This window comes from Balaenoptera acutorostrata, chromosome 4 (assembly GCF_949987535.1).
Source record: "Balaenoptera acutorostrata chromosome 4, mBalAcu1.1, whole genome shotgun sequence".
NCBI classification, from domain to species: domain Eukaryota; kingdom Metazoa; phylum Chordata; class Mammalia; order Artiodactyla; family Balaenopteridae; genus Balaenoptera; species Balaenoptera acutorostrata.
The window spans coordinates 55,845,033-55,861,774 of record NC_080067.1 but is presented as its reverse complement, the minus strand read 5'-3'; the positions used below and the strand labels follow the sequence as shown (position 1 = coordinate 55,861,774).

Below are 16,742 nucleotides of genomic sequence, written 5' to 3'. Positions count from 1 at the left end.
ATCTTGTTTTTTTTTCAGAGCAAGAATGGGTCTTCTCTTAGTACTCAGATTTCTTTAATGCAGCCCAGAATGTAAATCTAGTGTATCCCTTCAAAAATATGCACACTTTTCAGATATTACTAACACCAAGTAAGATAGAGTTAGTATTTTGAAGTGATGTGTTATTATAAGGATCTAGGGGCCAAAATATGCTTTTTATTGGCAGAGCAACATTGGGGAACTGTATATATGTTTGGTTTACTCCAAGATTTTACATCTTGCAGCCTAAAAATAGTAACTCCTATGTTATTTCACATTTTTATAGCATTGCAAAAATATCCAGTTCTTGTAAATTAGATGTGTTCAACCAGTAAGGCTTCTTAAATTTGTGACTTGAATGTCCCTTACGAACAATACTTAATTACCATGGATTACATTTAAACTGTAACTAAATTATTCACTCTAGTTTATTAGATATGCCTGCATCTCAAATACTCTAGAAAGGATTATGGAAAACTTCTTGCCTTAAATCTGTAGGATATTAAATGCCTAGGTTGTAGCTACAGTACTCAACATGCATGTAATATGTTCAGAATGCTTTCAGAGCTGCTGGGTACAGTAAATGCAAATTAAAATGTTGCAAACTACACAGCAACACTGAGGATGCAAACCTAAAAAGTAAAAAAGTGATATAAGAAGTGGGGGTAAATAAGATAGGGTTTCCTGGAGGAACTGTATGTTGGTGGCGGAACTGTGTAAGCGGACAGGGATGGGGGAGGACATTCAGGTGTCAGGCAATTTATCCTAAGCTAAAACCTTGTCACCGCCCAGAACTAGGAGAGAAAATACTAGTACTTTTCTATACTACCAGCTGTTGGACATTTTTTTGACGGTTAATATTAAGAATAAATATTATTTGTATAGCATATTAAAGTTTATGAGGCAATTTTTTTTTTTTCCTGTAATCCTAATTCCTGGTTTCCCTAGGCTTTTGAGCAGAAGGAAAGTAATGTTAGGAGCATCCTTAAATGATGAGATTTTTTTACATACTAAATGGTAAAGTGGGGATTCTTCCATTGTTTGTGTGTCTAAGGTATCAGAGCAAGAAAAACTACATGAGGGTAATTCCGGACAAACCGTGACTATGCCAGTTCATCTGCTTTTTGTGTGTGTACACATGCATGCCCAACTTTTAAAAAGTACATACTGCTGCAAGAAACTTTATAGCAGTTTCTTTGGGCAAGTTTTCAATTAGGCTATGAGGCAATTTTGATTTAATTTGACCTTCACAACGGCCTTGTCTACTTTCTTTTAGGTCCAAGGTCTAAAGATGGATCAATGTTAATTTCTGTGCTGCTGCTAAAACTCGGGGATTTTTGAATGTTAGAGAAGCTGACTTCTGAAGAAGTCATTTCAGTGGTGAAATAGACATTAATGATTTAATTATGGGTTAAGAGTATGAACCAATACATTCACCTCTGAAGACCGAGAAATGTTTTTTCCACTGAAATAATTTTTTAATAAAGAAAAATTCTATGAAAATACCCCCAGAAACATTTAAGGCATGTTTAGCATAATTTATTGCATCAGAGTTTTAAAAACACTGTTATTTCAATTCTTTGTGGTATAATAAAAACAAGCAGAAAATCCTAATCCTGTAACATGAATCAGGTCAAAACTTTCCTCAATGTCAAGTTGTTCTGAGATGTTCAAAGTTGTAAGCCTATCAGATACTTTTAGTATTTAAAGTTGCAATTTCAACTTTCTGGCTATAATTAGTCAAATATTGACTGTCTCAGTATGACAAGTCATAGAATGGAAGGGCGATAAATTGTTATTTTTTATATTTGTGTCTTAATATACACTTATGTTTCACCTTCTTGTATTGCATTTTTCATTAAATATTTTATTATACTTGTTTATAGAAAAAATTTTTAGAAAGTACAATGCCCTGGAAATGAAGAAGAAAAAGAAAATCATAACCTACCTCCAGAAATTCTTATTCCTCCCTGTGTTTTCTCTTGTGACAGCAACAGGGGGTGCGGATCTTCATTATGCTCTACAAAGAGGTGGAACTTGCTCTTGGAATCAATAGTGAATACAGCAAGAGGACTTTGATGCATCTACACCCCAACATAAAGGTATTCAGGTCATCTTGCTTAACAATGTTTCTTCTTTATTATTCTGTAGTTTTTCAGATACATTTTACTTTGAGCAGTGGTAATCTTTAGAATTCCCTAATGTATATTTTGAATAAGTAATATTGTGAACTTCTCAGAAATAAAATAATTATACTTTCTTATACTTCTGATCTTGATGGAGTCAGCAGAGTTCTCATTTCTGCTTCTCTTACCCTGATAATTTAGCCAAGAACATTCTTCCTAGAGTTGTTTTAAGAGCCCTGTCAAGTTCCTATACTCCTCATTAAGGTTATCCTGGAACCTCTTAAATGTGATCTCCCTGGGATGTCCCTTGAACACTGATAGCAACAAAGAGAACTCCTTTAGGATTTAAAGTGCTCTCCTTAAAAGCACTTTGTATAAAGTACTAGTAAAGTGAATAAACATGGTAAGCAATTTGAAAAAAGCCTTTTGATATTTTACCAAAGACCTGAAGCCTATCAGTAAATACTGTCACCCAGTCACTGAGCTACATCAAGACAATGAATTAATCTTCAGCAGGCTTAAAGTATATAATGATTATATATTTCACCTGATTAAAAAAAGATATTCCATGTAAATAATAACCAAAAGAGCAGGAGTGGCTCTACTAATATTGGACAAAGTAGACTTTAAATCAATAAAGTTTACAATAGATAAAGAAGGACATTATATATTAATAAAAGGTTCAATGCAGCAAGAATATGTAATAATTATAAACATTTACGTACCTAATACTGACCATCAAAATATATAAAGCAAACATTGACAGAATTGAAGGGTGAAATAAAACAGTTCTATAATAATAGTTGGACACTTTAATCTCACACTCTCAATAATGGATTGGTATATACATACAATGGAATATTTTTCAGTCTTAAAAAGGAAGGAAATTCTGACGTGTGTTAAAACATGGATGAACCTTGAAGACATTATTCTAAGTAAAAATAAGCCAGTCATAAAGACAAATATTGTGTGATTCCATTTACATGAGATACCTAGAGTGGTCAAATTCATAGAGACAGAAAGTAGATGGTAGTTGCCAGATTCTGTGAGGAGGAGGGAACAAGGAGTTTTTGTTTAATAGGTATAGAGTTCCAGTTTTGCAAAATAAAAAGTTCTGGTGATGGATAGTGGTGATGGTTGCACTATATGAATATGCTTAATACCACTGAACTGTACACTTAAAAAGATTAATACGGTAAATTTTATGTGTATTTTACCACCATAAAAACATGTTATTAAAAAATAAAGTTGCCTCCAAAGTTTTTGGAATGTTTCTACTTAAAGACATACAAAAATAGGTCAGTCTGGGATTATTTAGAGAGAACTCCGTTTGAAACCAGGAGGTTAATAACTTCTTAAATTACCTTTAAAATCAAGAGCTGCCAAAACATCTATATCCCTATATCAATATGATTACTAGTTCAACTTAATGACTGCCAAAATATCAATATACTTATTAAAAATTTTGTCAGAGATAGGTGTAGGCTAAAAAGTTTTAGTGTTTTTTATATAACATATAACATAACCCTTTTGGGGGAAAAGGGAATCTGCTATTCCACTGAGCTGACTTTTACTGAAATATGCGGCCAAATTTCAAGCTAAAGGGCAGCTTCCCGCATATGTGACGGGTCCAGGGTGGTCAGGGGAGTTTTGAAAAGTATCCAGGGATAAATACTGAGGATAAAATAAATAAATACTCTGCTAAATACTGAGGATAAAATTAGAAGTTTGGGGATTTTCTTTGATGTATAGATAGCACATTTTAGCATTTGAATTGTAGGAAATGTTCAGGGGAGTAAACAGACCTCTTTTATTATGATACAAAAGACATTTTAGAAAGCATATTACGTGTGTGGTTTTTTTCCTCTCAAGGTGATGAGGCACCCAGATCATGTGTCATCCAGTGTATATCTGTGGGCTCATCACGAGAAACTCATCATCATCGACCAGTCGATGGCCTTTGTGGGTGGGATTGACCTGGCCTATGGAAGGTGGGATGACAATGAACACAGACTCACGGACGTGGGCAGCGTGAAGCGTGTCACCGGGGGACCTTCTCTGGGTTCCCTCACAGTTAGTAAATTTCACCTTTATGGAACTGCATATAAGAGACACAGTTTGTATAAGTGTGTGTTAATAGTGTGATTGGTTGACTGATGGATTGAATGAGAGGTGGCATATCCCTGGAGGGGTAAAGAACATTGCGTCCAACACAGACCTGGTTTCAAATACCACTTAGTCAGTCTGTAACTATGCATCTGTTAATCTCAGTCTCTTCTCTTGTTAGAAGAGAAAACAGATTTGATAGAGCATGTGCTATCTCATAGTCAGTTCCTTTGCTTTCCATTTAAATTAAAGATTTAGTTCCTATTTGGGAAAAAAGTTCATAAAAATATGCGGCAAAATTGGACTTTAAGTTAAATAAGCAACCTTATTACAATTAGCTGCCAAGGTTTTTGAAATCTTCCCTCTTACAGACATACAAAAATAGGATAGGTCAGTCTGGAGTCATTTAGGGAATTCTATTTGAAAGGAGGAGGTTAATAACTTCTCAAAGTATCTTTCAAATCAAGAGCTGCCAAAATCTCTGTATGCCTATACTTGTATACTTATTATTTCAACTCAAATGGTTGCCAAAATATCAGTACGCTTATTAAAAAGTTTGATGGGCTCCATCTTATTTTACTGCTGTATATGTTGGTGACTTTTCTGGGAAAACAGAGATTTAGTGAAAAGGTAACGGGGAAAATGATTGACAGAAAAAGCATTGCTTACTTAATATTTATCAGAGGAAGAAGTTCAGTAGCTCAACAGTGAGTATAACTCACGTAATTGTATTTGAAACCAACAGGTTAATTGGCATGAAATTTCTGGCCCAGTGAAAGAGGAACTATAATGGACTTCCTGGTATCCCTTTGGAAGTATTTAAACAGCTCACAAGAATCGCCCACTGCCCTGCGGCTGACCTCGCACATGTTATTGCGTGTCTCTTAGGGAGCCTCCATCGTGTGTAAACTTTAAACTGGAATTAAAAGGCCACAGTGCAGCTTATCTTATGCAGTTTCTTTTCTTTTCTTTCTTTCTTTTTTTTTTTTTTAATAATTTTCTCAGGCTGAAACAACAGAGTCTATGGAATCCTTAAGCCTCAAAGATAAAAACGAATCTAACAAAAATCTGCCTGTCCTGAAGACTGTTGATGACGCAGATTCAAAACTGAAAGGCATAGGAAAGCCCAGAAAGTTCTCCAAATTCAGCCTCTACAGGCAGCTGCACAGACACCACCTACGCAGCACAGACAGCATCAGCAGCCTCGACAGTGCCTCCAGTAAGTCATCGTCTGCACTGGAACTTATCTCAACTATGCTCTGTTCCTCCATAGCCAGACACCGTATACCTGTTTGCAGAACGTGTCCTTCTATAATGGAGTAAAGTGAACAATGCTGAGAAGTCATTATATCATCCTGTTCAGTCTCATGCCATCTCATGGCTCTGTTTGACTCATTTTAGAACAGATTTATTGTTTTATTCACATCACTAGTCATAACAACCACAATTCATGCTTCTAAATGGTTGCAGAATGACTAAGCATTTCTAAAATAATGCCAAGTTATAAAGGAAAAAGAAGAGTATTAGGTGTGCTTTATAAACTTTTCATATAAGAGATTTCATGTCTCTTTCTATCCAGAAATACATCCAACTTGTATCCTGAAACATCAGATTTTCTACATCTTATAAATTTACCATTCTTTAAGATTTGTCTTAAAGCTCTACGGTTTTCTGTTGCACAGAATTTGTGACTGATTCTATAGCCTTGCCTTGTTTTTAAAATGATTGAAACTGCTTCTGAGTTTAGAAAACTTGATATATTTATATATATACATATCTCTTTGTAAAGAAAGAACTCTCAACTTTCTCCAGGTGATTGTAATCACTGTAGGAGTCGTCAGAATTTAATCCATGGTTTAAAGCCCCACTTGAAACTCTTTCGCTCTTCCGGTGAGTCAGAGCAGGGGCTCACTAGACCTAACGTTGGTAAGTGATGTGTGAAGCGCCGCAACCTCTGTAGGCTTCAGCTTTTGCTGCGTGAGCAGAGTGACTGTGTCTCTGGATTGGCTTTCTGTTCTCACAGTTTTCACCCCACGTATATTTTTAGAATTGATAATCTGAGAAGTTTCTGTAAGAACTAGGTTCTCGAATAAATTAATCAGGGCCTAAAATATGGTGGAATGAAGAGGCATTTGGCAATGGATCAGATTTAGTGACAAGTGATCATCATAATAAATAGCAACCACAGTAAAATTGTAAGCTAGCATTTATCGTGTGTGCAGACTCTGCCGCTCACTGCCCCGAGCACTTGTGGGGCTCGGTAATAACAGTGCTATCTCCTTTTTACATGTGACCCAACGCAGGGTTAGAGGTGATAAGTGATGTGCCCAGAGAAGTTCTAGTTCATCAGTCTCCCAGAAGTCATGCTTCAGACTTGCGATTTAGCAGATATGCCGACAGTCCTCAGGACCTTTTGGCTAAATTCTTAAGGCCACAGTTCTATGTACTATTTAGGAGATGACTGAGAAAGAGCCCAGCTAGCATGGCTGGCTGTGAGTCACTTGTGGCCGTCAGGAGCTAATGACCCTGAACGTTAAGCTGGACCTTGAGCAGTGGTACCAGCATTCTGTAGTCTGGAGACCCTACAACTTTTAAACTGATTAACCGTATATAGTGAACTAAAGCTCCAATGTAAGTGTTAAGTAAATTTGTTTGTCTTAAATCACATAGATATAAAATACGTAAACAACATTGATATACATTAAAATATGGAGAAGAGCATATATGGGGAGACATTTTCTTGATTTAGCATACAGCTAGTCCCTGATGCCTATGTGGATTCAGCGATAGCTCACAGTAATTCCTGCGCTCCGTAGAGCGTCATAGCCCTGAGACAGGGCACTGGGAAGTCCAGAGAGCCAGGTCAGGGGTGCATGCCAGGGCAGACGTTGAAGATAAAAGGTTGCAAACATGTCCAGGTATTGCTTTGTAATCCCAGAGTGTGGCTTTGCTGCGTTAGGACTGACGATGAGATGGAGGAATGAAGTTGTGAAACATGAAGTCAAGGGGACTGAATGCTAGTGTTGCTGACAGCAGGATTGGGGGCAAGTGGAAAAGAAGATGCAAGCTGGGTGCAGAATACGTTAAGTAATTCAGGCTGATGGCAGGCTGCGAGGGGTGATCCCCATAGTGGTGAACTAGGGACAGCAATGTGGGTGGTTTTCAGGTGTTGATGGAGATCCTCTCCCTAACAAACTGGATACACGTCCAGTGCAGTGTTTTTTATTGAGAGAGAGAGAAGAGAGAAAGTAAACAACCTAAAATCCAAGAGTAGAGGATGGAGGATTGTTGAGAACATAATGAGCAGTTCATTCCCTTGATGGAATTGCACAATCATTAAAAACTGTAAGTGGGGATACAAAAACAGATGTATACGACTCATTTGTTCTTTAAATAAGTACTTACGGAGCTCCTATGTCAATCACTGTTCTAGATACTAGGGATGGAATGAACAACACAGACAAAATTCTGTTAACTAGTAGGAGAGTAAGGATGGGAATTGTATATACAAATAGATCATCAAACACAATGTGTCAGGTGGTAAGAATTATCATGGAAAACAGTACAGCAGGGGAAGGGGGGAAGGGCAGAGGGGAGGAGTTACTATTTTATATGGGGAGGGGGTCAGAGAATGCTTTTCCAATGAAGTGAGTTTTTGAGAAAGATCAAAAGGGAGAGAAGAATCAGGATAAGATAATGTCTGTGGGGAGGGAGTCCAGCCAGGAGGAGTAGCAAGTGCAGACTATGAGGCAGGAGGGGATTGGTATGTTCCAGGAGTGGCTGAAGTCGGGTGGGCGAGGGGAGAATGATAGGAGCAAAGTCGGAGAGGGTTGGGTAGATTATAGAATTTTGGTTTATACGTTGAGTGAAAAAGGAAGCCATCAGATGGTCTTTTTTTTTTTTTTTCTTAAACATCTTTATTGGAGTATAATTGCTTTACAATGGTGTGTTAGTTTCTGCTTTATAACAAAGTGAATCAGTTATACATATACATTTGTTCCCATATCCCTATCCCACCCCTCTAGGTGGTCACAAAGCACCGAGCTGATCTCCCTGTGCTATGCGGCTGCTTCCCACTAGCTATCTATTTTACATTTGGTAGTGTATATATGTCCATGCCACTCTCTCACCCTGTCACATCTTACCCCTCCCCCTCCCCATATCCTCAAGTCCATTCTCTAGTAGGTCTGTGTCTTTATTCCCATCTTGCCACTAGGTTCTTCATGACCTTTTTTTTTTTTTTCCTTAGATTCCATATATATGTGTTAGCATACTGTATTTGTTTTTCTCTTTCTGACTTACTTCACTCTGTATGACAGACTCTAACTCCATCCACCTCACTACAAATACCTCCATTTCATTTCTTTTTATGGCTGAGTAATATTCCATTGTATATATGTGCCACATCTTCTTTATCCATTCATCCGATGATGGACACTTAGGTTGCTTCCATGTCCTGGCTATTGTAAATAGAGCTGCAATGAACATTGTGGTACATGACTCTTTTTGAATTATGGTTTTCTCAGGGTATATGCCAGTAGTGGGATTGCTGGGTCGTATGGTAGTTCTATTTTTAGTTTTATAAGGAACCTCCATACTGTTCTCCATAGTGGCTGTATCAATTTACATTCCCACCAACAGTGCAAGAGTGTTCCCTTTTCTCCACACCCTCTCCAGCATTTATTGTTTGTAGATTTTTTTTTTATTATTTTATTTATTTATTTTTGGCTGTGTTGGGTCTTTGTTTCTGTGCGAGGGCTTTCTCTAGTTGTGGCAAGCGGGCGCCACTCTTCATCGCGGTGCGTGGGCCTCTCACTATCGCGGCCTCTCTTGTTGCGGAGCACAGGCTCCAGACGCGCAGGCTCAGCAACTGTGGCTCACGGGCCCAGTTGCTCTGCGGCATGTGGGATCTTCCCAGACCAGGGCTCGAACCTGTGTCCCCTGCATTAGCAGGTAGACTCCCAACCACTGCGCCACCAGGGAAGCCCTGTTTGTAGATTTTTTGATGATGGCCATTCTGACCGGTGTGAGATGATATCTCATTGTAGTTTTGATTTGCATTTCTCTAATGATTAATGATGTTGAGCATTCTTTCATGTGTCTGTTGGCAACCTGTATATCTTCTTTGGAGAAATGTTTATTTAGGTCTTCTGCCCATCAGATGGTCTTGAGCAAAGGCCAGACAAGGTCTGACTTGCATTTTTACAAACGTTTAATTCAGAGCAGACAGGGGTGGCAAGTAGTGACCAGGCAGGTACTGAATACATCTTGAGGTGGAGCTGACAGCATTTGCTGATGCACTGCATATGGGATGTGGGGGACGGAGAGGACTCTTTCCATTAACTACATTAAGTTACAATTTTAACTTTTTAATATGAAAAAAGTTAGTTTACTTAAATAGGAAAGCCAAAGGATAGTTGAGTCCTTCTGGGGCAGTGCTTTGCAAAGTCTATTCCTTGGATCCTGGTGTTTCTCAGGGGGACTCTGAGGATAATACTGAGGGCCCCGGATCCTCCTACCTCTATTGGTACCTGTGTCAACCAGAAAAATCCCACATATATTATTTTATATATTGGACTGCCATGTGAATTTGTATTGGGAAAAAAAAAAGGAAGTTCTACTATTAATAATGAAGGAAGTTTAAAGAGCACAGCTCTACATTTAAATCATGTAAACTTTTAAACTTATATTGTCTTATAGGACTTGAAACCCAAATTAAGCACAGAGTGACTCTTCATTATAAGTTTGAAACTGAATGTTTACTTGAGTTAATAACTTCCTTCCTGAAGATATGAACGGGATTAGCTTCTCTGCAATGTTTCACTTGAATGCAAAAGGCCATGGCTGAACGGGTCTCCTAGCGAAGAAGACCCGTTTTTTTTGTTTGTTTGTTTTTGTTTTTGTTTTTGTTTTTTATGCTTCATCATGGGTTCCTTTGTTTTCCATCCCTTTTTTTTTTTTTTATGGTCTGTGTTTTCTCTTTTTTCTTTTTATAAATTTATTTATTTATTTATTTTTATTTTTGGCTGCGTTGGGTCTTCCTCCTGCACACAGAGTGTGCACGCAAGATCACTGTGTGTTTTTAAGTAGAAAAAACTGCACTAAAATCAGCTCATCTTAAATGTGATTAGTAACTATGGTAGATTTCTATAGTATATATTTTAATTCAAAATCACTCATCCATCTTCAAGATTTTTTTTCTCTTAAAATTATGTTGCAAGAGGGAGAATTTCAAACACATTGTTTCCTTGATACAGTTATTTTAAAAGGGTTGAATTTTATTCTTCTTATATTTAGTAATTGTTTGCTAATCTTTTCCTTTTAAGCAAGATTTAATATATGGCTGATGGGGAAAATAATTCTTGCCATTTAGTTGAGACAAGTGTTTCAAACTCAGATATCTAATCATAAGGGATAATGAAGAGTAGGTTAAGTCATTTCTAAACTCTGTTTTCAGTGGTGTAGAATGTATAACACTTATTTTCACTCTCAAAGAGCTTATTATCTAATAGGTAAGTGGTGGTATTACTAACCTAGTGCCTTAGTAATTCATCAGGGGGAAATATCCTCTGGCAAGAGTTGTCAGTGAAGCCTTCTCCACAACTGTAAACCTGATCCACAATGCCAAAATCCAAAAAGTTTCAAGAACCAAGAGATTTAAAAATATATATATATATAACTCATTGGGGACCTGTTTTGGAACTGGCCGTGAATATAGGCAGAAATTCAGTAGGTAGAGACTAAGAAGGGAGAGAAACAGGCACTCCAGGTAGATATTATATCTTAACACACATATGAGAAATGCCAACAACAAAGGGGGGAACCAACAGCAAAATGAAAAGACAACCTACTGAATGGGAGAAGATATTTGTAAATGATATATCTAATAAGCAGTTAATATCCAAAATATATAAAGAATTAATATAACTCAACAACAACAAAAAACAACCCAATTAAAAAATGGGCAGAAAAGCTAAAGAGACATTTTTCCAAAGAAGACATATAGATGACCAACAGACACACAAAAAGATATTCAGCATCGCTAATTGTTAGGGAAATGCAAATCAAAACCATAATGACATATCACTTCACACCTGTTAGAATGCCTATTACTGAAAAGGGAAAAAATAAAAAATGTTGGCGACCACGAGGAGAAAAGGGAACTTTCATGCACTGTTGATGGGAATGTAAATTGGTGCAGCCACTTTGGAAAGCAGTATGGAGATTCCTCAAAAAATTAAGAATAGAACTACTGTATGATCCAGCTATCCCATTTCTGGGTATTTACCTAAAAAATACAAAAAAAAACCCTAATTCAAAAAGATACATACACCTTTATGTTCATTACAGCATTATTTACAATAGCCAAGATATGGAAACAACCTAAGTGCCCATCAGTCAATGAATGGATAAAGATGTGGTAAATATATACAATGGAATGCTGCTTAGCCATAAAACAAGATGAAATCTTGCCATATTCAACAACATAAATGGACCTTGAGAGTATTATACTAAGTCAAATAAGTCAGATGGAGAAAGACAAATACTATGTGATTTCACTGATATGTGGAATGTAAAAGACAAGGAAACAAACACAGAAACAAAATAAATAAGCAAACTAAACAGAAATCATTATGTAGATGCAGAGAACAGAGTAGTGGTTACCAAAAGGGAAGGGGTTGAGGGAGGGTGAAATGGGTAAAGGGGATCAACTGTATGGTGATGGATGGAGAATAAATTTTTGGTGGGGAGCATGCTGTAGTGTATATAGAAGTAGAAATATAATGTCATACACATGAAACTTACATAATGTTATAAACCAGTGTTACCTCAATTAAAAAAAAGAAATTAGAAGATTCTGGATTTTAGAAAGGTAATACAATACCTATACTCTGTATTATGTTACACTCCTGGCAAAGTCCAGGAAATACCCTATAAGCAAATTGTTTATATTCGTGCAACAACATCAAGTGGGATAAAGGAAGATAATAACCTCAAGTTCACGTCAGGTTTTGCTAACAAATGAGCTGTGAAAAAACATTTGGATTTTCAGAGCTTTTGGGTTTTGGAATTGCTGTTGATGGGTAGTTAATTTGTATGGATTGGGCTGGTGGGATATAACTGTACCAATATCTGGAGTCTTGAAAGTCAGGCTGAGTCATTGACCCTCATTCCTTAAATGCTGGAGAATCCCTGGGGAGGCGGAATTTGGAGGGGGTGGGGGGTGGAGGGGAAGGGTAGGGGAATAAGGGTGGTATTTTACGAAGGTCATACTAGAGACATGGGGGGTCTGACTAGCTTGTTCCAGTGGGCCCAAGAATGAAGTGAATAAGAGAATATTTTTTCAGAAGAAAGAATCAGCAAATTTCAATAGGATTTGAGAAGTGGTGATGGGGAGGTGGGTGGAGAAGACAGTGAAGAAGAGAGGGGAGCCAAAGGTGATTCTGAGGTTTTGCTTGAGAAACCATGAACAGAAAGCAGAAATCTCAAGGGAAGACTTGATTTTGTGGGAATGACGGTGATTCTAGTGCTACGCATGAGTTTATAGTTCGGTGGGACAACTAGGTAGATGAGGTCAAGTGAGGCATTGGACGTGGCTGTAGATCTAGAGCCCCAGTGAGAAGCCAGGGCTACAGGGGTACATTTAGGGGAAAGCTGGGGAAAACCTTGTGAGGGAGGAGGAGCTAGGAAAGAAGATCAAGAAGGGTGAGTTGGAGTAATGGTAGGGGAGTGCAGCCTTGGAAGCTAAGAGACGAGAGAAAAAACAGGAGGATGTGGCAAAGTCAGAAGACACCGGGTGAGGGGCAGAAAGATACCCTCTTCATGAACTTCAGCAGCCAGAGTCTGGGCCACCGATGGATGAGGCTTGCAGTAAACTGGCATGAAAAACCGCTGCCAAAAGACAAGGCAGATGCAATTATGAAATCAACTGGGAGCCAGATATAGACTAATAAGAACCACCTCAGATCGGCATTGCTGATGTAAAAAGTCCTCCTTTCCTGCTCATACGTGTTCATGCAATTCTGAGCAGTAATCGCAGTAAGTCGGAGTATTTTGTTCTGTTTAGCCCTAATATTGTTTCATTTGTTCTGAGGAGGACCCTGATTTATTTGGATTAGTTTAGGCCATGACTAAAAGCAAAACCAAATTTGAACTGTGAGCAGGTTGAACTCAATTAGCACCAAGATCATTATCTGAGACTAAGAATTTGCTTTGTTTTTCTTATCAAAGCTGATTATTAGGTGAGATTTTTAAACAAGTATATGTGTATACATATAAAGATTTAGCCTGGAGTTTCTCAATTGATGAAAACAAATTTTATATATAATATATATATATATTTTAATTTTACTTCAGAATTGACCCACTATTTACCTCGTTCTTTGTCCCCTTTTTTTCTTTTCCTGTTTTTTTAATAAACAAAGTGCCATGCTTACTCTAAGAGCCTACAGGTGAGCAAATAGACCTACCAGTACTTTGGCCTTTCAGTCTTAGAGAGCAGGAAAATAAATCACTGGGAGAAATCAACAGAATTCTATTTTTAACATTATTAAGTTTTGTTCATTGTTAGCATTTTAAGACATTTTCCTTTTACAGAAAATTCCAATACCCTTTGGAGGTTAATTATTCAGTCTGAGATAGAATACTAGCAGTATGTGTGGTGATTGTTTAAAAACTTCTGCTCTGCAAATGCTTATTGATTGCCTACTGATTGCCAGGAGCTATACCAGGCACTGAGGGGACACACTCCCCACCCCAGAGTTTATAGATGAGTGAGTGGGGAGCAGGGAGGAAGCATCCTTACACAACTGGGTCACAGAGTCAGAGGCCCGGAGGTGTGCAACTGTTAATGGTTCTACAGCAGTGCTAGGGACTGCCTCTCCCTGCTGGGATCTGGGAGGTGTCTCTAGGACAGATGACAGCTAACGTGGCTCTTGAAGGAGGATGAGGAGTTCAGACCAAGAGGGAGGGAAGAACATTCTAGGCAGAAGGAATAATGTGCCACCTGCATGATGAACCAAGCCTGTCAAAATCAGTGAGAAGTATGGTGTGCGTGGGGTCTGGGTTGTGTGAGGAAAACAAGGACCAGAAAAAGAGATTGTCAGCAGTTTGAGAAGAGCTCTCTGTGCATACTAAACCCTTAGGACTGACCCCCCTCTAGGCAGTAGGTCATCCTAGAAGGCTTTTAAGCAAGGAGTCTGCATTTTTAGAAGGACAGCTCTGGGGCAGCGTGTTGGTAGGGAGACCAGTCCGGTACTCTCACTGGCTCCTGCACGTGGTACCATTTATTCATTCAACAAACATTTTTGCATCCAATGTCTATCTGTTAAGTGTCTCTTTTGTGCCAAGCGCTGCATTTTGTGATTTGTAGTTCTGCTAGTTTTCCTGCTTAGTTGTCTTTGTGATCAGCATATTCCATAAACATACAAACTATTTAAGTCAACATATTTACCCTTAAGTAAAACGTTCCCAACAAAGTTCTTTGTGAAATATTGCAGTGGATTGCTGCTTTTGCGCCTGTGTCGTCATGAGCTTCTGTCTATTGTTACACTTTTTATGGATGTCATTTATAATTTTAGAAAAATAGAATGTTAAAGCCCAAAAGATCTTAGATGTCATCTGGGCCAAATGTTTCCTTTCACACATAAAGGATTTCTGACCCAAAAAGATGAAGCTCAGTGTCACTTAGCTAGTCAGTTCCAGGGCTGGAACACAGGTTATCTGCAAATTTGAGGTTCTTGCATTTTGAGATGCAAAAGACAAGAATTATACGTTAGATGTGCACCATACTGGTTGAGGAAAAAGAAGGACATGACTTCTGTATGGCCTCTGCATCTCATGTTCCTCCACCTGACCTGACTTTACTGCTCTCTCATAGGCTCTCCTAGCAAGTTCTTTATTCACAGTTAACCCTGTGATCTATTCCTCCAGTGATCTGGTAGATGGTGAGAATAAGAATATTAAATTTCACTGTCAAATGATGGACCTGATTATAGCCCCAACTACCCACTAATAGTAAATTCATGAGGGTTTTAAAACCTTGTCAGCCCACAGCCTCATGAACACATGCTGTCCTAGTTATGAGGCTTAAGAAGAAAAGTTAAGAAGTCTTTAGGTGTTTAATAGATAAGAGATGAGCTTCCCTCTCTGGGGTCCGCCTGAACCAGTCTCTGAGTGGGTCTTGCTGCATTTACAGACACGGGCTCCATCCGAAGTTTACAGACAGGTGTGGGAGAGCTACATGGGGAAACCAGATTCTGGCATGGAAAGGACTACTGCAATTTTGTCTTCAAAGATTGGGTTCAACTTGATAAACCTTTTGCTGGTAAGTACCATGGTAGTGGGGGCTGCTTATATTTTGTCTTTTCCTTGTCAGTATCTCAACAAGTATGCATGTGCATGATCTAATATCTTTTGTTTTGTTTTGAATATTTGATAAAACACTGGAAACTATGATTCAGTCATATACTTTAGGGCTTTTCCTTATAGTAAGAAAAGAAAATGAAATAGAGCTTACTTGTTGGAAATCTCCAGCTTCCACATAGGCATATTTTAGGGGGGTAATAATCTGTAATTCTCCAGGAGATGGTTCCCTTCCTTTGATCATCTCCTTTTTTCTGCTTATCGTCTTCATCTTCCAACATTAAAACAACACATTTCAGATTAGCACTGTGCTTGTATATCTAACAGGAAATAGGAACGTAGCTTAACATTATTTCAACAGGATAAAAAAGAAAAATGTAATGTCAAGTACACAGCTTTAAATACTTTGTACCAACTCACATCTGCCTTGCCTAGTGATTATCTAATAAGTGAAGTGGAAACATACTTGGGAGAGGTGCATGGGAGACTGTGTTCCCCAGTGTGAGATCTATGTTTCTCTTGGCTATAAAGGTATTGTTCTATCCAAGCCAAGTAATATACACACGGTGGGCATTACCACATTTTCTTATATGTATCATAGTCAGGGTCAGAGCTGGGGTCAGATGGCTTGTGTGCCTCTGGGCACAGAAGTTAGCGAGGACCTTGCCTGGTGCACCCGGGCAGATTTCATTGACAGGCACTCCACCCCCCGGATGCCATGGCACGACATCTCCTCTGCGGTCCACGGGAAGGCGGCTCGCGACGTGGCCCGTCACTTCATCCAGCGCTGGAACTTCACGAAGGTACATAGGTGGTTTTATCATGATTCAGTCCACATGAAGAGAGACAGGCCAGGAAGAGGAGGCGAGGAGGGGCTGCAGTGGCCGCAGCTGTGCTACCCATCTACTCTTGGGTGCCCGGTTGTCAGAGTGCCTGGGTCTCTGAGCAAAAGAAAAAAAAAATATTCCTGAACTTTCACACCACAGACAATTCAGAGGGCGGAGGGATGTTGCTACTATCACAGCCTATGGTTTAACCCTTTGAACACTTGGGACACTCAGTGTCGTTTAAGCATCTGGCCGGGGCTGATAGTCACGTGGAGGGCTGTCGGGCTACTGTAGGGGGATG

At 38.7% G+C, this 16,742-nt stretch overlaps 1 protein-coding gene across 8 annotated transcripts in view; it reads left to right on the top strand.

The window, feature by feature from the left end:
- The window catches only part of PLD1 (phospholipase D1), a 212,236-nt gene that overhangs the window by 129,460 nt on the left and 66,034 nt on the right, over positions 1 to 16,742 (top strand). For 6 of the 8 annotated variants that reach the window (XM_057545297.1, XM_057545305.1, XM_057545304.1 and 3 more), the window contains 6 exons: positions 2,010 to 2,120; positions 4,017 to 4,217; positions 5,256 to 5,469; positions 6,063 to 6,176; positions 15,448 to 15,576; positions 16,299 to 16,417. In XM_057545297.1, coding sequence (XP_057401280.1) covers positions 2,010 to 2,120; positions 4,017 to 4,217; positions 5,256 to 5,469; positions 6,063 to 6,176; positions 15,448 to 15,576; positions 16,299 to 16,417 — 888 coding nt within the window. The remainder of the gene's footprint in view (positions 1 to 2,009; positions 2,121 to 4,016; positions 4,218 to 5,255; positions 5,470 to 6,062; positions 6,177 to 15,447; positions 15,577 to 16,298; positions 16,418 to 16,742) is intronic. The other 2 variants (XM_057545298.1, XM_057545299.1) reach the window with 2 other exon arrangements.